Source organism: Petromyzon marinus, chromosome 14 (genome assembly GCF_048934315.1).
Source record: "Petromyzon marinus isolate PM22_M1 ecotype Great Lakes invasive population chromosome 14, UKy_Petmar_22M1.pri1.0, whole genome shotgun sequence".
NCBI classification, from domain to species: Eukaryota; Metazoa; Chordata; class Hyperoartia; order Petromyzontiformes; family Petromyzontidae; genus Petromyzon; species Petromyzon marinus.
The window spans coordinates 10,857,227-10,876,697 of NC_133680.1; the positions used below are offsets into that span (position 1 = coordinate 10,857,227).

Sequence of the window (19,471 nt, forward strand, 5' to 3'; positions counted from 1 at the left end):
AATAAATCCATCCTTATCAATCATTGGATCATTACTGTCATCATCTCATTAATAAATCATCATCAAAACAAGTAAGGATGATTGTCAATATTGTTACCACCATCATGATTATGCATAGAAGTGTTTTTATTTTTTCCTCAAGAATTGTCATGCAAACAACACATCAACATCACCACCACTCACTTATGTAGTTCTATAGAACCAGTTACTCGTTTGAGGCTGAGTCGACCTAGGGGAGGCCCAGGACCGGTTTAAATAATTGCCACCGGTGTTGGCCGTGAGCGGGAATCGAACTCGGGTCACCGGATTTGTAGCGCAGCGTAGCGCTAACCACTACACTACCGCTACCCCCACACACAAACGTGCGCGTGTTAGACACACACAACTTTCAGGTTGCGTACGGCAGTAAACGACTCAAATAAACCAATGCTGCGCAAAGAACGCCTTAGACCTGCAACACATTTGTATGGCACTTTAGCAGGCACACTCCGTTACGCTTCCGCACACGGGTCACATGACAGATTTGACGTCACAGCTCACTTGCCGTGCAATAAAAAAATGCATTATTGAGCTCCCCCCCCCCCCAAAAAAAAACAGTGTTTCTATAATTTTTGCATGGTGTACAGTCTGGAAAGTACCCACGTGGCAAATTTCCAGTTTGTTGCATGTCGGGAAGTACGCTAAACATTTTGAACAGACACATAATTCACAACTTTGCCTTTTATATATATGGAGATTAGCAATGTAGCAGCATAGCGCTGGCGGCGAAGGGGATCTGCAGCTTACAGCAGCCCTGACAGCAGCAGGCCACGTGATACAGCAGAGGGGACATCTGGGGGACAGATTACAGAAGGGGCACGTGGGGGAAGCCCGGGAACCCGCTGGTAGGTTCTAGAGAGGGGGCGTGGCCGGGGCGGAACGAGGCCACGCTGAGAGCATAAAAGGGGGCCCTGAGCGAGAGCTCGGGGCTGTCGTATGGAGTGGGATCCCCCTCGTGCTGTTGAAGACCGTCGCCATCGTCGTTGTCGTCTTCACTCGACATTGCGCTGCTAGACGGTAGTTGGCTGTCTCGGTTCAGCGCCGTCAGTGTTTGACGGCTAGTGTTGTGTATAGGCTAGCAACAGTAATAGTGTGTACCCACGTGGTGTTGTGTATAGGCCAGCAATAGTAATAGTGTGTACCCACGTGGTGTTGTGTATAGGCTAGCAACAGTAATAGTGTGTACCCACGTGGTGTTGTGTATAGGCCAGCAATAGTAATAGTGTGTACCCACGTGGTGTTGTGTATAGGCTAGCAACAGTAATAGTGTGTACTCACGTGGTGTTGTGTATAGGCTAGCAACAGTAATAGTGTGTACCCACGTGGTGTTGTGTATAGGCTAGCTACAGTAATAGTGTGTACCCACGTAGTGTTGTGTATAGGCTAGCAACAGTAATAGTGTGTACCCACGTAGTGTTGTGTATAGGCTAGCAACAGTAATAGTGTGTACCCACGTAGTGTTGTGTATAGGCCAGCAACAGTAATAGTGTGTACCCACGTAGTGTTGTGTATAGGCCAGCAACAGTAATAGTGTGTACCCACGTAGTGTTGTGTATAGGCCAGCAACAGTAATAGTGTGTACCCACGTGGTGTTGTGTATAGGCTAGCTACAGTAATAGTGTGTACCCACGTAGTGTTGTGTATAGGCTAGCAACAGTAATAGTGTGTACCCACGTGGTGTTGTGTATAGGCTAGCTACAGTAATAGTGTGTACCCACGTAGTGTTGTGTATAGGCTAGCAACAGTAATAGTGTGTACCCACGTAGTGTTGTGTATAGGCTAGCAACAGTAATAGTGTGTACCCACGTAGTGTTGTGTATAGGCTAGCTACAGTAATAGTGTGTACCCACGTAGTGTTGTGTATAGGCCAACAACAGTAATAGTGTGTACACACGTAGTGTTGTGTATAGGCTAGCAACAGTAATTATGTGTACCCACGTAGTGTTGTGTATAGGCTAGCAACAGTAATAGTGTGTACCCACGTGGTGTTGTGTATAGGCTAGCAACAGTAATAGTGTGTACCCACGTGGTGATGTGTATAGGCTAGCAACAGTAATAGTGTGTACCCACGTAGTGTTGTGTATAGGCTAGCAACAGTAATAGTGTGTACCCACGTGGTGATGTGTATAGGCTAGCAACAGTAATAGTGTGTACCCACGTAGTGTTGTGTATAGGCTTGAAACCCATGTAGAGTTGTGTATAAGCGAGCGACATGAGTGTGTACCAGCGTAGAGTGTGTGGTGTGCAAAGGGTGCTCGGTTAAATAAAATAAGTGCCTCCAAGTCTTAGCGTCTCCAAGTAAGTCACTACATTTACACTACCTTCATCAACATCCCTATCACCACATCCCTGCGGATTTCTCTCATTTACTCCTATTCATCCCTATTTATTTTCTATCCCTGCCTCCATGCATCTCTCCATTCACCCACTTCCTCTTACTTTTTCCTTAATCCATTTATCCCTTTGCTCTTTACCTGACCACCCCCTCCACCTTCCACCATTACCTTCTCTCTCTCGCTTTCTCTTCTCTCCTCCTCCTCTCCCCTCTCGTTTTCACAGCCCCGTGCCAAGCATCTCGTGGCAACGCAAGGACGGGCGGCTGCCGGATCGCACACGCCTCTCGGTGAGTGCCGCCGTGCTGGAGGTGGCGGACGTGACCCACGAGGACGAGGGAGTCTACGTGTGCAACGCCACCAACGCTCTGGGCAGCGTCCTCTCCGAGGGGCACATCACCGTACAAGGTGTGGTTAGCGACGGCGATGTCATTGTCACTGGCACGGTGGTGTCTTTGCCGGCGTGGTGATATCATCACTGCAGCCGTCTGGAATGTTCTTCCTTCCGATATTAGGACGCCACTGTGGACTTTTAAATCTAGTTTGAAAACGAATTTCTTTAGAACTGCTTTTTGTGTTTAGTTTGTTGTCCTTCCCCCGCAACTCCGGTTAGCACGGTTGGCTACGTACGGCGCAAAAGAAGTTCAATATACATACATACTGGTGACATGTTGCGATTGCCAGCACGGTGATGGCATCATCACCGGCATGGTGATGTCATTCAAGCATGGTGATGTCATGACTGTCATAACTTTTTTTTCCTGTTTGGTAATGATATTGTCGATGCATTCATGAAATCGCCGTCGTGGCACTGTTATAGTTGGTGGCAGCGGAGTCCTCAACGGTAGCGCAGTGATGTAATCGGTAGCTCGCCGACATCATCATTAGCGGTGTGACGTGATCGCCATTGGCATTGCCGGTGTGGTGATGCCATCACCAGAGCGGTGATTCCCCTGCAGTGTTACTGACACATGCTGCCCCACGGACCCATATACTAAGCGTTTAATGACTCGCCGATGTGAACGTTGCACTGCATGCTTACCGGCACGAGGTCTGCCGTTTCCCTTTGCATTCCGATAGCTCCTTCAGGAACTGAATATGATTCACGTCATGAGGGTTGTTTTTAGTTTAAATCTCAGTCGGGAAGCTCCCAGCGCATGGAGCAAAATGACAGACACGCAGGACAGCGCACGGTACAACCAGAAAACGCAAGAGACGGCTACACGGCATAACCAAGACAACCCTCGCAGAAGGCGGTCAGTGATTCACCCCCATGGCAAGTCGTGGGGGTGAATTATTCCAGGCAGCAATTTTATTCGAAAATAACCAAAAATTGTCACGTTTTTATCACCTTATTTGCCTTGTTTCTATGTTTGTTTTGTCGCCTTTAGTAAATAATCTATTCTCACCCATATGAATAAATATGGTGAGCATAAGAATCGGTCGAAATCAATTAATCGATTTGATGTGACACGCCTGCCATGTCCCACGAGTGGCGAGATGTTGACTCCCTTGCCTGGCATTCAGGAGGAAGTGGGTTCGATCCTGACCCTGACGTCTTCATATTTGGAGTTTGCGGTGTCTCTCTCTCCCCGCAGCCGCGTGGATTTTTCTCCGGGTCCTCTGGATTTTCTCTTCACATTTATAGATGCGCGTTTTAGAATATTTGGCTGCTATTAATTTCCATATGATCAGCCACTTCGTTGAGCTATCATTTGTGGTTAGGTGGCTTCTGAAAAAAAAAATAGCTATACAGCTCAGTGAGCCTTACCTGGTAAAATATAAAAGAGTAGTTGGCCTCAACAAGTGCTTCTTAAGACTACTTAAGACGCATTTTGCGTTAGAGAGTGAACCTCCACACTGGGTGAATGCTGTGGCAGTGATTTGCCATCGGTGCTCAGTATTTAAATGCTGTGAAAGCACGTGAGAATGTACCAGGAAAAGTGCTGTCGGCATAATGGAGGGGATGGAAGGTTGGGGATAGGAGTTGGGACGTTTGCAGGAGGGAATCTTACAGAGAGTGAACATTGGAGTGGCACCCAGAGGTCACCAACCGAGTGGAAGAGCGAATGCCAGATGGGGGGGTGATGATGATGTTGATACGGTGAGAGCGGTGCTTGCGGGGTTGGTGTTGACCGCATAACGGTAGAGGAATTTTTTGCATAAGGAAGTTGTGGACATTAGGTGGTGGCATAAATAGCTTTGGCCATCATGAACTTTTAATTTTTTGTGACGACAAAAGGCCATTTGTCCAAAACATCACGTGTTGTATAATTTTCCTTTTCAGGCAATGTTATTGGCAAATGCGAGGTTTGTTTTGTTATGTGTGCTTTTGCACCACTGCCAACACAGCATCACCAATAATTATTAGTTTGGAATTTTTTCGAATGTTGCTCGTAGAAACACCCAGGCAGGCACATGTGTTAGACATCACGTGTAATGATATTTAATGTCAAGTGTCTTCGTACTCAAAGTGAGCATTATATAGTGCTTATTTCTCTTTTGTAGTCCTGAGCAAGTAATGAAAGCCTACGTGTTAAACTGAGTGGAATTTCCACATTCCTATAGCGGGGGTCAGCGAGTTCTTTCGCGAAACATCCACTGTCACACTTAATTCTATCAACCCCAGAGAGACGAAGGCCTTAGGTTAAACCTTTCTGAGATTTGACATTTAAGCTTTCTAATTGTGAGCCGAGCACCGTTACAATGCGATCCAGCCTTCATGAAGCAAATAACTAGCAACAATGTGATTCTACTGATTACTTTAACAGATACATTGGTGCCTTGTTTATTTCTATTCTTCCTGCAGCTCAGCCAGAGTTTGTGTTTGGACTGGACAACATAATGGCAGATGTGGACCAGGACCTGAACTGGACATGCAAAGCCAAGGGGAGGCCTGCACCAACCTATCAGTGGCTCAAGAATGGGGAGCCAATCGCCCCTCTGGTATGAATACTTACTTAGTCACTCGCTCGTTCAATCACCTACGTACGCACGTGTGAACTTCTTTCGTGCCGTACACAGCCAACCGTGCTAATCAGAGGTGCAGGGGAAGGGAAACAAACTAAATACAAAAAGCAGTTCTAAAACAAAATACTTATACCCACCACCTACCAACTAACTCTTTCACCTGTTCACCTACTCACTCATCTACCCACTCACTTGCCCATCCATCAATCCACACACCTGGAAACCCACCCACCAACACATGCATTCGCTTACTCACCAGCATACCTACTCTTCCATATACACTTTGTCAGTATTGTTGAAAGTGGGCACAATAGAAAATAACTTTGGTGGAAAACCAATTATATAATGTTCACTAAGAATGAAACACCTACAGCAGTGGTTTTTAACCTGGGGAGTGCGCACCCCCTGGCGGTGTGAGGTGCCCTTTCTGGGGGTGCGAGACATGCCAGATATTTTTAGAAGATAAATCATTAAAAACACAAATTAGGCACGAGCATGTAAGTACAACTACTTTGTTTCATAAAACATATGTATGTATTAACATTATACATTTGTTCACGATTGACAACCACAGGTATACAGGCTGCAGTAAAGGTTTAGAACCACTGACCTCCAGCATGGAGACATCCTTGGCAATTGCTCACACATTTGAGTGGGCTCAATGGCACAACGGCTGTAATCCCCCAACCTGATGCGCTGCAGAGTGATCACACGTGATTACAGCAGAGTTGGGTACAACAGGTGGGTTTGTGAACCCACCTGTTTAGACTCTTTGAGTATTGCCATCTTTTACGCGGGGATTGCCTCCTGATACCCTGGTTACCTCCCAAAACAAACAAAAACTATTCTGGATTGAATCGGCCAAACATCACAATGCAGAACCATCCTGACTCTCACTTAAGGCTTTTCTGGATATATAAATTACTTAATTTTCGTTATTATTGGACTGACATCGCAGGATGTCAACATGCAGTGCCGGTCCTGGACAGGCACGGCGTGCGGTGTCACGACATCCCGGATAGCACAGTGGTGTGGGTGTAGTACCGGCCCTAGAGGGGCCCGTGAGCGCTGAATGATAGCGCTGGATGGCACCACGCTTTGCGTGCAGTGCCAACCTTACAGGACATTGTGTGTGGGTGCCGGCCGAAGGATGAGGTTACTCGAGGCCATGGCACTCTGGTTGACCCGGGAGGACACGTGACCAGTTAAGTCTACAAAGGGGCCCCAAGTGGGGGCTAGGGGTGGTCACGTGGTTGGGATCCAGATCCTTCCCGAGGATTCTGGAAGGTGGTCGTGGCCAAGGGCGGAGCCGGCCACGCCACAGAGAAGATAAGCCGGGTCCCGAGAGGGACCGGGGTTGTTGTTCATCCTGAATAAACCTTCGTCTACGTCCTACGTTCAACGAGTCTCCAACACGCGGACCTGGACCCAAGCTGTTGGTCCCGGTCCGTAGTAGCAGTCACGGTGTAATTAGTGTAGTTAGCCTGGTGGTCACCACCAGGCTAACTACACTAGTTACGTTGTAATTAGTGTAGTTAGCCTGGTGGTCTCTACTACAGGTTGTTATTTTGTTAAAGGGAAAGTTACCCCGTGTGTTGGAGTTAAATTAATGTGTTGCCGCCAACGTCTGCGACTCAGTTGAACTCACTACATTATTATGAATTCACTCGTTTGTTTAATCACATCCAGTGCTGTTTAATCCATGCACAAATTAAATGACATATTGAATAGAGAGGAAAAAAAAGGGATTCACTGGAATTTTAACATTTATTCCACTGGATAAAAGTTGAAATAACTCTGCACCAGGGACGTGCGGTCAGGGGAGGCAGGGGAGGCAGAGCCTCACCTGTCATACTCCAATGAAAATAGCTGTTACGAAAGTAAAAAAAAAGAATAATCAAATACAATAAATATTAAGATTTTTCCACTGATCTGTGTTATAAATGCCATTTCTGTACGATTCCAATCATTTTTATAGTCAAATCGCCAAATTTGCGGAGCTCCGCTACAAATACAGGAAGAGACGAGAGGTGAGGCAGCGACGAGCTCAGCCTCCCCTCTGATTGCGCAACCCCTGAGTAACTGGATGGAGCGCGGGCAATAAGCGCGTGCCTGTTACTATCTCAGTGTGTCACCTATGTAATGTTTGTAGACCCCTTCATTTCATGTCCTCGCCTTCCATACTCCAGTTAACTTATTTCACGTATGTGTATAAAAATATTTAGGCTCGCTGGTCTCGTCATGAAACTGCAATGAAAAAGCACCAGGGGAGGCAGCTATCACATCTGCCTCACTGAGGGGGACGTGTCTAACACGCCCCCTTCAGTGAGGACACGCCCTCCCTCTGTGAGGCCACGCCCCCCCTCAGTGTGTGAATCTGGCTCTGACACTAGCCAGTGCCTCCCCCAGCCATTGACGTCACTGCACGTCGCTGCTCTGCACTCATATCCACTTGTGTTCCTGAGCCAGTGGATCTAGTTTATTTATACGGTGGTCACTGACACGCTTCCAACACGTGCATTAGAACACCACTCCTTGAGTGTCCAGCACTCAAGGAACTCGGCTAATGCGCCTCCATTTTTAGAGCAGGATCGCGGAAATTTGCTGGCTATATAAGCCGCCAACTTCGCTGAGCTGACAAAAAACTCCCGTCGCGGTGAGCAGGGAGCTTTTTAGCACGGAGGAGGAGGATTGCCCCCCCCCGGGGGGGTCACGTGGGTGAGGGGGGGGCATCCCCCTCCACCCCCTTCCCCCTATGTTAACTTTAAATGAACCATCTCTATCATGGAGACATCCTTTGTGTTTAGTTTTTTTAGTCCTTCCCCTGCACCTTGGCTACATACGGCGCTAAAGAAGTTCAACACACGTAAGTAGGGGAGAGGCGAGGTGGGGGGGCTCCTGTTGTGCCTGAAAGTATATGTATTATATCACTGCAAATGCAAAATACATTAATACATTAGCTGAGTTCCCTGAGTACTGGGCACTGAAATGGTGTTCTAATGTCTATATTTGGTACAATGAACTTTGTTGACTTTTCTCATCGTGGTACTTATGTCAACTACACAAAAAAACCCAATAAACTCATAATCAACCCCCTATTGAGAGCTGGGTTTGTGACCTTTTGATTAATTTACTAATGCAGCTCTCAAACTACAACGCACCCAGCTGGATACAATGACTGCCAAACCTGAAATCGCTTCGCTACCATCATCAATATTTACCCTGGGCTTTTGCACCGCTATGAGCGCGGTGGCTTTAGCGCTGTCTGCGTGAAGATGAAACGGGGCGCTTTTCTCTCCTCCGTTTATTCCTCAGGCGGGCAAGGTGTTGGTGGCCGAAGGGGAGCTGAACATCGTGAACCTGAACGTCGGCGACTCGGGCATGTACCAGTGTGTCGCCAAGAATGAACACGGCATCATCTACTCCAACGCGGAGCTCAGGGTGCTGGGTGAGACCCCCCCCCCGCCCCCCACCTCTCCCGCCCCCCAGTATCGGTCAGGATGCAGTGTTGAGGCCGCATCGTGGCCCCGGCGTTCATTGTGACGTGACCGTCACTCGGCACAGCGCAGGCCCATAGTCCTGCAACCTCAAATTCAGATTGGCCCATTGTGGAGGCTTTAACACGGTGCACCGGGGAAAGATGAAATTATCTAATAACAGGTAATTATTATATAATAAGCTGTCCGATGATTGCATTTGTGGCGTGTGAACACTGAGGCGCACAATAGTTCAGATGTATATTGCCATGACGCTTGAGGTGTGGAGCCAAGCTCAGTGCCACTCAAAATCTAGGCAGAAGAGGTGTGGGGCCTTTTAAAAAATATTTGGGGCCTCTTAAGTATCTCTTTAAAAAGTTGGTGTAGATTGAATGCTGTAATTGTAAAGCGGGACTCAAGTATGTTGAGCTTCTTTTGCACCGTATGTAGCCAATCGTGATGACCAGAAGTGCGGGGGAAGGAAAAAAGAGCACGCAAGCAAGAGAGACTCACCTTGTGGGCAATGAGTTGGCCGGTAGATCTTTTTGTATCTATATAAGGCAGTATAGCAAGTAGGTTGTTGACCTTGCCGATCGTGCAGCTTTTTTGCGTTTCTTCACTTTTCTGTGTGGGTTTAGCGTACATAAAATGTCTAATCTGGCCATGTGGCACTGTGATTAAAGAGCCCAACTTATAATCACAAGGTAATTTGTTCAAATCCGAAATCAACTCCGTATCATCTTCCCTGCTGGGTCACGGCAATGTGTATCCTTTTTTGGGAAGTCACCAGTGGTCAATCAATACAAACGCTCGACCCTGTCATAGGAATGATCATCAAAGGAGATGAGGACCACCCATTGCTTCGAATGAAGACTGACTTACTTTTCATTTTAACAGTCAATCTTTATAGACAGTGAGGTCGTTCGGGCACCGGGTAAGGATGGTCCCCGATAGACTCCCCCTGGAACTCCACCGGGCATGTCCCACTGGGCGAAGACCCCGGGGCCGGCCCAGAACACGCTGCTGGTGGGACGATGTCGCTCGGCTGGCCTGGGAATGCCTGGGAATTCCCCAGGAAGAGCTGTATATAGTAGTGTAGTGTACAGTGGTGTAGTGTATAGAAATGTAGAGCTAAAGTCTGTCGCCCGAGAAAGGGAGGTCTGGACTGCCGCTACTCAACACGCTGTCGCCGCGACCCTCACAAGGGCAAGCGGACTGAGGAACGAAGAAACGAATGTACATACATGAGTGATCAAGGCTTTTGCAGCTTATGACAAAATCGCCCAGAATGTGCCTGATTCTGTCAGGTCAGACGTCAGAAGCTAAGTAGGCTTTGAGCCTGGCTGGTGCTCGAATGGGCGACCACCGTGTACAAAAAAAACACACACAATTGCTGTGTCTGTATTGTGTGCAGCAGAGCACAGCGCAGCAAAATCCACTGCTGTTTTGTACTTCCCCCACCTTCGCCAACCAGCACTGACGGGGCGTGGTGAAGTACGGTCTCATAACCCTCACTGGCACTTGCCCGGCGGCGCGTTGGCAAGCTGGTCCTGCACAAGGTTTTTTATTGGCAGAGATGTTTAATCGCTCGCCGCTCCCTTTGGTTACAGCCTCGAAACCAGAGTTCGACCCCAATCCGCTATCCCGCGTGGTCCAGAGCGCCTTGGGGGGCAAGGCCATTGTCCCGTGCCTGCCCCAGGCTGCCCCCAAGCCGAACATCACCTGGAGCCGTGGGACGGAGCTGCTGCACGTGCACAGCCGGTGAGTCTGCGCATGCCCTCGCTCGCTCGAGGCTCACGGCCGGACTTTCTCCGAACTTACAGCCTCTCGGGGAAAAAAAGGCTACCTCTTGACGACACCCCCACATGGGATGGACTGTTGTCACAGCTATCACGTGGATTCCTCCAGTATAAATAAATGTCGTGATTCTGAAAATATTCAGATTCTGAAACATGCACTCGCCTTAGAACACACTTTCAGTGTCAGTTGTTTTGCATTTGTGTGATGGTTGGATGTGTGAGTGCGTGGATGGGTATGAGTAATTGAATGAGGTAGTAATTGAATTGATTAATGAGTGTATAAATAAATGAGAGTGTAGTGGGTGGATGTGTGTGTGTTAGTAATTGAATGAACGAGTGATTGAATTGGAGAGTGTGAGCAATTGAATGAATTCGTTTGTCACTGAGTGAGACTATGAATGGGTGTGTGAATGAACTAATGAGTAATAAAGGTTTTTGTGTTAGATCGCGTAAGTATGAATGCGTCGTAACCCTCCACCACCCGACACAGTAAGGTTTGTCACGTAAACAAAATGCGGCAATTAGTTACTACTTCAGCCCACCGGTGTGTTGGAGAGTAAATCCACAACATTTACAATTTGAGTACGACGTTTCGCTGGTAATTACATCCAGCATCATCGGGCGATTTGCCAGAATATTCTGGCGTTTTGTTTATGTCAAAAACCTTACTGGCTGTGTCGGGTGGTGGAGGGCTACGACACATTTATACTTACGCGATGTAACCCAAAAATCTTTCTTATGAATAATATTGGTCGCGAAAGCCTACGTGTTAAACTGAGTGAATGAGTCTTGCCGGGAGTGCATGCCTGATTGAGTTACTGAGTGTAGGCGAATGCACAACTGAGTGACGCACACCGATGAAACACGTGCTAAAAAAGCGTCTTAATAGCTTTAACAGTGACAGCAACGGATATGTTGAGAGTCCACCCTCTAGCAGTGCTATTCATCCTGCTGGCCTTTGCTGGAGACGAAGGCCGATGACAGATAGGGACCGTGTCGCCGTGTCCAACAGGATGTCCGTGCTTGAAGACGGGAGTCTGGTGATCCCAGATCTGCGCAGAACGGACCAGGGCAACTACACGTGCTTCGCTGAAAACAAACTGGGCAAGGCCAACGCCACGTTCACCCTGCTCGTCAAAGGTGCCCCCCACGCATGCCAGCTCTACGCTTCCCCCTCACCCTTACCCAGGCCGATGCTACACAGCCGTTGCGTGGTCTTACCTGTGGACCGTGCGTGTATTAGGAGTGTCCGTTTTCATGCACGGTGGTTCTATTCTCAATGCAGCTTTTTGATTGGTCAATCCACTGCTGGACGGGGGAGGGGGGGGGGTTATTGGAGGTTATTGGACCGTACTCTACCTCCGCTGGCCGGTGGCGACGAGGGGCATTGACGTGAACCACAGTGCAGCAATGGATTTTGCCGCACCGCTCTGTGCTACCCACAATGCAGCGTGGCCCCACAGCAGCCCACTTCGACCTTGCGTTTGTGTGGCTGGCTCAAAATCCTGCATGGCTTCTGATATCTGGCGCATTCACGATGATTTGCTTATAAGCGCCATTTGTGTAACAATCTTAATATTCCAATTTACCTTATTTAGCATGTTTACGGCAGGATTGCGTTTGCCACAATTTCTATGAATGCTACAACTAAGCTCTTGTTATGCCTAAGGCTATATATATACACGGTTTATTTCACCATTTATTGTGTGTCCTGTTTGCGGTAAATTCCGGCATGGGTTTTGTGTAATTCATTTGTTGTCGTTGCTCGTTTGGTTGCGCCTCCCCACCCTGTGACGTCCGCTAATTGCCACCGCTGCCAACAGTCTTGGACTGTCAGTTTAACACGTAGCAGACTTGCGCGACCAATATCATTCATAATCAAAGGTTGATGGGTTAGATCGCGCAAGTATAATTGCGTGGTCTTCCTTGCAACAAAACTGCTTCGCTCAATCGGCCATTCCAGCTAAAATAGTCTAACGTCTTATATACAGTACGTCAAACACTGCCTGCCTGTTGACTTGCTTGCTGTTATTTTAGTATTAGCTCGTGCGTGGTGTAGTTTGGAGGACATATATGTTCTGTGTACGAGCAAACACCGCGGTGTAACCATGCCTACCCCCGACCATCCTCCGCCCCCCCCCCACTTTCACCGCACACGCAGACGCGACCATGATCAAGCTGGCCCCGAAGGACACGCGCGTCACCGTGGGGGAGAACGCCACGCTGCTGTGCCGCGTGTCGCACGACCGCACGCTCGACGTCGCCTTCCTGTGGCTCCACAACGGATACCCCCTCGACACCGTGTCGCCCGAGTCGCCCTTCCGCCGCATCTCAGCGGTGCGGACCTGTGGTCTGGGTGCATGTGTGGCCTGGGTGCATGTGTGGTCTGGGTGCGTGTGGTCTGGGTGCATGTGTGCGGTTAGCGGGGCTGCGCTACGAACCCGGCGACCCGAGTTCCTTGAAGAGGCGGCTTTGCTTGTGTGTTTGCGTCTTTAGGATGCTCTGGAGCAGTCGCGGTTCGTGCACTGAACTGTGAGACCAGTATTTCGAGTCTGATTCCTTGCCACGGATAACATCAGTGGCAAGGGGTTCTGAACCTGCATTGTACATACAATAGGTAAATTTATCATTAAATGAGTATCCGGTGCAGTGTGTTTGCATCAGTACTGGGGAGACAAAGGCGTCCAGGCGTGATGCTGGCCACTCGCCCTATCATGTGCCGTGCCGGCCATCATAGGCGCTCTCTGACAGCACTTGCCCCAACCAACAGCCTCTATAGGCTATAAAGAGGGCCTTTGTCTTTGTGTATATATGCATAATCATGGGTAATAGTGGCCCAGTGGTTAGTACACTGGGCTATCAACCCAGCCACCTGAGTTGAATTGCTCTCCGTGGCAAACATCATTTGGCAAGTCTTACCTGAATTCATGTCCAAAGTAAAAGTGTCTCAGTTTTCAAAGGCGTTTTACATGACACTCATCTCAATTTGCTTTCCTGAGCTGGTGGTAAAATGTCCACTTTTCCGTGGCAAGGGTAGTTCATAGCAGGGGCGGAGCCAGGGGGGGTGACAGGGGTGACATTCTGCGTATAAGTGTACGACACTCGGTCTGGCGGACTCCGTGCAACTGCATTGTCAGAGTGTGTCGCCAACCGATGGCGTCTAGTTCAACAGCCTGACTCTCTTAATCATTCTTGAAATTAACATTAGTTGAATGTCACCCCGGCCTGAAATCCTGCCTCCGCCCCTGGTTCATAGGACAGCCAAGTATATTTCATATGCTGTGTTCATTTGTTCTGTTCATATAGTGTAAATACACGCAGAGTATGACAAGTGATGGTGTGGCAGGAGTAGAAGGTAACGAGTTATAATTTTGATTGGGGAGATATCTTGGCCTATCACCTTCAGTGGATGAGATACTGATTATCACGTGGTGAGGTTCTAAAACTGTTGTTTTCCTAATAGGTAGATTGGTCCTTGCTGTTAAACCGTGTAAATTCTAGCCTAGCTTTGGACCACGTGAACATGGAGGCACTTTACTCCATGACTATGAAATATAAAAAGTAGTGCTTTAATACCTCCATCGGTTTGCGTGAGTCTCGAGTGAATGAACCTCGCACCATCGCCAACAGGGCTGTGAATTGTCGTCGAGAAAGAGTCTGTGGCATTTGTGGGGCTGTACACGAATTCACTCTTGTTCCCTCTGCCTTTCCCTTAAAGGACAAGGGCACAGGAGACATTCGGATAATACACGTGCTGCTTTACCACGCTGGAAACTACACCTGCCTGGCACACACTGCAGCTGACAGTGTGATGGCCCATGCAGTACTGCTCGTCAGAGGTGCGTACGGGAGCCTAACTCGGTCAGTCTCAGAGCTGCAAATTGTTTTGTATGAGACTGTAAATTAGTGGGGGAGGGAGGGGGGGGGAGGAGGGTGGTCTCAATTGGGACTATACATAGCGATCATCGCCCCCCTACTGCCAAACTGATGCCCATTTTCAGGCCAAGTGCTGAGTGACATTTGTGCTGCGCAGGGACAGCTGCCACTGGAGGTGCCAGCTTTGAATTTTTTTTTTGTAAAGCTGAGATGCGAGGCAAGTCGCTCGTCGCATGTGAAGCGCTCCGAGACGCAGCAGCATGAAGTGGGGGGGGGGGGCACTCTCTCAAACGAATCCGTCTGGTTACGCGCGTCTGTGAGTGCTTGTGGGGGAGCGGTGGTGTAGCGGTTAGTGCGCCCGCGTTACGAACCCGGCGACCCGAGTTCGATTCCCGCTCACGGCCAACAACGGTGACGATTATCTGAACCGGTTCTGGGCCTCCCCTAGGGCGACTCAGCCTCAAATGAGTACCTGGTGCGGTGTGTAAACGTCGGCACTCGGGAGACAAAGGCGGCCGGGCGTGGTGCTGGCCACTCACTCCCTCATGTGCCCTGCCGGCCTTCATTGGTGCTCGCTAACAGCACTTGCCCTAATAGTATGTTACAGGCTATACGGGGGATCTTTGTCTTTGTTATATTGGTGCACGCTCTGTATCACACTCACTTTGAATCAGGTGTAATTCTAGTACCTCACCACCAGTGGCCAATTGTACCCCTTTTTCCACTGGAATATGCGATCCGGGCCAACGGCAGCATCCTCTGGATGTGGGTGGCTTTCCACCTGGCTATCCCTTTCCCTTCTTTCTCCCCTTCACTGGAACAAACTCCCACTGCACATACAGCAATCATCTTCACTGATGATTGCTTGCTTGCTTCCGTTCCTCCTTTAAAACAACCCTCATCTCTTCTCCCCTAGCCCATCCTACTGTTACTCCTTGCCCTGGCCCCCCAGATATGAGCAGGCCTACCCCTACCCGAACCCCTAACCCCTATCACTATGCCTACCCCTATTACTATTCCTACCCCAACCCCTATCACTATGCCTACCCCAACCCCTACCCCTATCAATATGCCTACCCCAACCCCTACCCATATCACTATGCCTACCCCTATCCTAACCCCTACCCCAACCCCTACCCCAACCCCTATCACTGTGCCTACCCTAACTCCTACCCCAACCCCTATCACTGTGCCTACCCTAACCCCTACCCCAACCCCTACCCCTATTCCAACCCCTACCCCAACCCCTACCGCTACTTCAACCCCTATCACTATGTTTAACCCAACCCCTACCCCAACCCCTATCACTTTGCATACCCTTACCCCTACCCTAAACCCTACCCCAACCCCTACCCCAACCCCTACCCCAACCCCTATCACTACGGCAACCCCAACCTTTCCTGAACCACTCCCACCAGTCCTCCTTAGTGTCGCCATATCTCTACCACCACTCTCTATTTTAACTTCTATCATCTTATGTGCAATTTTATAGTTTTTGCAAAGCGCCTCTGACTAAGGTACTCATAGCAGATAAAATATATCTGCCGAGCCGAGCCAGAACCGAACCGTGAAACCTCCAGACTCACAATAAGACATCGAGATCCAGCTTGGGGCCGAGCAAGGCCAGGGGCGGAGTGATCCATTTTCAACCATTCATTGCATCGGTCAGTCCACCTGCAGGTGTGCGTATGTTTGTTGAACATCTTTCGCACCGTACGTGGCCTGTGACGCTGACCTCTGTTTTCGTTCGGGGCGCAGGGCCCCCCGGCCCGCCGGGCGGGGTGATCGCGGACAACGTCACCGCCAACACGGCGACGGTGGCGTGGAGCCCTGGCACGGACAACGACAGCCCAATCACGCGCTACGTCATCCAGGGCCGGCCCGTGGGCACCTTCAAGTGGAAAGACCTTGTCACAGGTACTGCCGCAAATACCGCGTGTGTGCGTGTGCGTGTGCGTGCGTGTGCGTGCGTGTATGCGTGCGTGTGTGTGTGCGTGTGTGCGAGCGTGTGTGTGTGCGTGTGTGTGCGTGCGTGCGTGTGTGTGTGTGTGCGTGCGCGGGTGCGTGTGTGCGTGCGTGTGTGCGTGTGTGTGTGCGTGCGGGCGTGTGTGTGTGTGTGTGTGCGTGTGTGCGTGTGTGTGTGTGCGTGCGGGCGTGTGTGTGTGTGTGCGTGCGTGTGTGTGCGTGCGTGCGGGCGTGTGTGTGTGTGCGCGTGTGCGTGTGTGCGAGCGTGTGTGTGTGTGTGCGTGTGTGTTTGCGTGTGTGTGTGTGTGCGTGCGGGCGTGTGTGCGTGTGTGTTTGCGTGTGTGTGTGTGTGCGTGCGGGCGTGTGTGCGTGTGTGTTTGCGTGTGTGTGTGTGTGTGCGTGCGGGCGTGTGTGCGTGTGTGTTTGCGTGTGTGTGTGTGCGCGTGTGTGTGTGTGTGTGCGTGCGGGCGTGTGTGTGTGTGTGTGTGTGCGCGTGTGTGTGTGTGCGTGCGGGCGTGTGTGTTTGCGTGTGTGTGTGTGTGCGTGTGGGGAGCGGTGGCGCAGGGGTTAGCGCTACGCTGCGCCACGAACCCGGCTACCCGGGTTCGTTTCCCGCTCGCGGCCAACGCCGGTGGCGGTTATCTGAACTGGTCATGGGCCCCTCCCCAAGGTCGACTCGGCCTCAAGTGAGTACATGGTGTGGTGTGTAAACATCGCCACTAGGAAGACAAAGGCGGCCGGACGTGCTGTTGGCCACCCAACCCCTCGTGTTGCCATGCTGCCCTTCACAGGTGCTCGCAAACCGCACTTGCCCCAATAGTCTGCTCAGGCTGTAAGGGGGATCTTTGTGTCTGTGCTTCTGTGTACAAGTCAGTGCATGCCTGTTGTGCCAGTATGTGCATGTGTTAGTATAAGCTGCAGAGCTGACCCCTCTGACTTCTACGTTTCGTCAATCTCTCCTTCTGTCTGTTTTGTACCCCCCCCCCCCGCCCCTGGGTGTTTTGCGATCAGCTCCACAGGAGATCGAAGGAAACGTAGACACGGCGAGGGTGGAGGGTCTCCGGCCGTGGCTGGACTACGAGTTCCATGTCATCGCCATCAACACGCTTGGCTTCGGGGAGCCGAGCCAGCCCTCCCGCCCGGTCCGCACGCTGCCTGACGGTGAGCGTCTTCCCGGCGGCGACGCCGCTCGGCGGCAAGCGCCGTGCCCGCCGCCCCTTGCGGAGGAGGCTCGCGGTTCTCATCCGGCTTGCGGCGGCCACCGGTTGTTGACGCTGCGAGTGCATCGACCACAAAGTACACGCCGTCGGCTTCACGGTGGACGTCAGGGAGAGCCCCTGACGTCGTTCGTAACGAGTACATTTAGAAAGATCGCGCACAAGTTGGGATTACACGTAGCGATGAGCCTGCCCTACTGCCAGACTCATGGCCGATGGCAAACCGGGTGACGAGTCGCCTACCTGTCCACAGGGACAGCGGTCACTGTGGTGGGGGGTGGGGGTTGGGGAGTGGCCTTTCAAATGTCTGAAATGAGATGTGAAGGGCGCTTGCTTAAATAATTAAATACTTCGACATCTCAAGATGCTATACAGAAACAGCGTGACATGCGGATCAATAGTAATACACAAATTTAATGATTGTAGTCTATTGAAAAAATAATCAAGAAGCCGAAGCAAACAGGAATTTACATGTTGAGCTTTGTCTCTCAATGTAAATTCCAATCATTAAGCTCTTTACATTTCTCTGTGTATACGCATGAATGTGTGTTTTCAAGTCTTTATTCCCAAATGAGGGAGAGAGAGAGAGAATGAGGAAGGGAGATGAGAGCGAGTGCCACTAACGAGATCACCCTCTCTGTTCTCACTCCAGTACCGACCACTGCTCCGTTCGGCATCACCGGTGGTGGAGGGAGACACCGGGAGCTCACCATCACGTGGACCGTGAGTCCTACGGCCAAACACCCCCACGGCACATCGTGGTGCCCGGGTGGCTCGGGGAGGGGGGTGGGGGGGGTGCTCTTAATGCCCATCTCAGAAACACCGAGTCACCGTCGCCGATGTCCCTGGGTTCAAATCCAGGCCTTTCATTCGCCAATGGATCAGCGCAGGTTGTAAAGGACAGCGTAGCGGAGGGGCGTTCTTCGAGCCTGTTTACCAAATGCCCTGCACACACACAAAAAAAAACATGCCGTCACCTTCGTTCGCGAATTTCACCTAACTGGACAAAATTTTCAGCTTTTTCAGAATGTAGAAAAATGTTTCGTTGTTGCTGCTATGCGAGGAGCATCTCTTCTATTAGCAGGGCACATAGGAAAGTGCGGTGCTCGTGCATACACGTAGGCTTTCGCGACCAATGTTACCCATAATAGAGGTTTTTGGGTTAGATCACGTAAATATAAATGCGTCGTTAAACCCGCCACCACCCGTAGCAACCAAATTAGTAAGGTTTTCACGTAAACAAAACAATTCGTTACTAGTACAGCACACCGGTGTGTTGGAGAGTAAACCCATAATGTTTACAATCCAAGTACCGTGACGTTTCGCCAATAATTACAACTAGCTTCATCAGGCGACAGCCAGAGTTGTGGAGAAATCCTGTTTTGGTCTTAAATAGAGGGATACATCTGGTGTCGTCACTTGTGAGCCAATCAGGTGCAAGGGCCAGATGGGGGGGGGGGTGGTGGTGGTTATTGCATGTATATAAGTTACAATGGAAATCCGTACATACGTACTTAAACGTGCATACACACTGCTGAGAACTTTGGCCCAAATCCAAGCCTGGTTCTTCAGGTGACAGGGGGTAATGGTCTTACCTGAGTGCATCTCCACTGTGAGGACCACATCTACGAATTTTCGAATGTGGCAGAAACCACTCATCGTAATTGATGTGGCATGTCAGAGCCCTTTCTGGTGTTTTGCTCAAAGTCCAATTGAATCGACTCCAGGGGGAGTTCTGTCGTTTCACCTTCCCGGGTCATTCCCCGACACACATTCTGTGGAAAATTAATTTGTGA

General features: G+C 50.0%; 1 protein-coding gene across 6 annotated transcripts in view; it reads left to right on the forward strand.

Annotated features, from left to right (window-relative positions):
• LOC116942318 (contactin-2-like) overlaps positions 1–19,471 on the forward strand; it is a 132,609-nt gene that overhangs the window by 96,672 nt on the left and 16,466 nt on the right. For all 6 annotated transcript variants that reach the window (XM_032954052.2, XM_076066948.1, XM_032954069.2 and 3 more), the window contains 10 exons: positions 2,599–2,780; positions 5,182–5,318; positions 8,658–8,790; positions 10,429–10,579; positions 11,630–11,757; positions 12,779–12,954; positions 14,336–14,456; positions 16,252–16,410; positions 17,470–17,619; positions 18,328–18,398. In XM_032954052.2, coding sequence (XP_032809943.1) covers positions 2,599–2,780; positions 5,182–5,318; positions 8,658–8,790; positions 10,429–10,579; positions 11,630–11,757; positions 12,779–12,954; positions 14,336–14,456; positions 16,252–16,410; positions 17,470–17,619; positions 18,328–18,398 — 1,408 coding nt within the window. The remainder of the gene's footprint in view (positions 1–2,598; positions 2,781–5,181; positions 5,319–8,657; positions 8,791–10,428; positions 10,580–11,629; positions 11,758–12,778; positions 12,955–14,335; positions 14,457–16,251; positions 16,411–17,469; positions 17,620–18,327; positions 18,399–19,471) is intronic.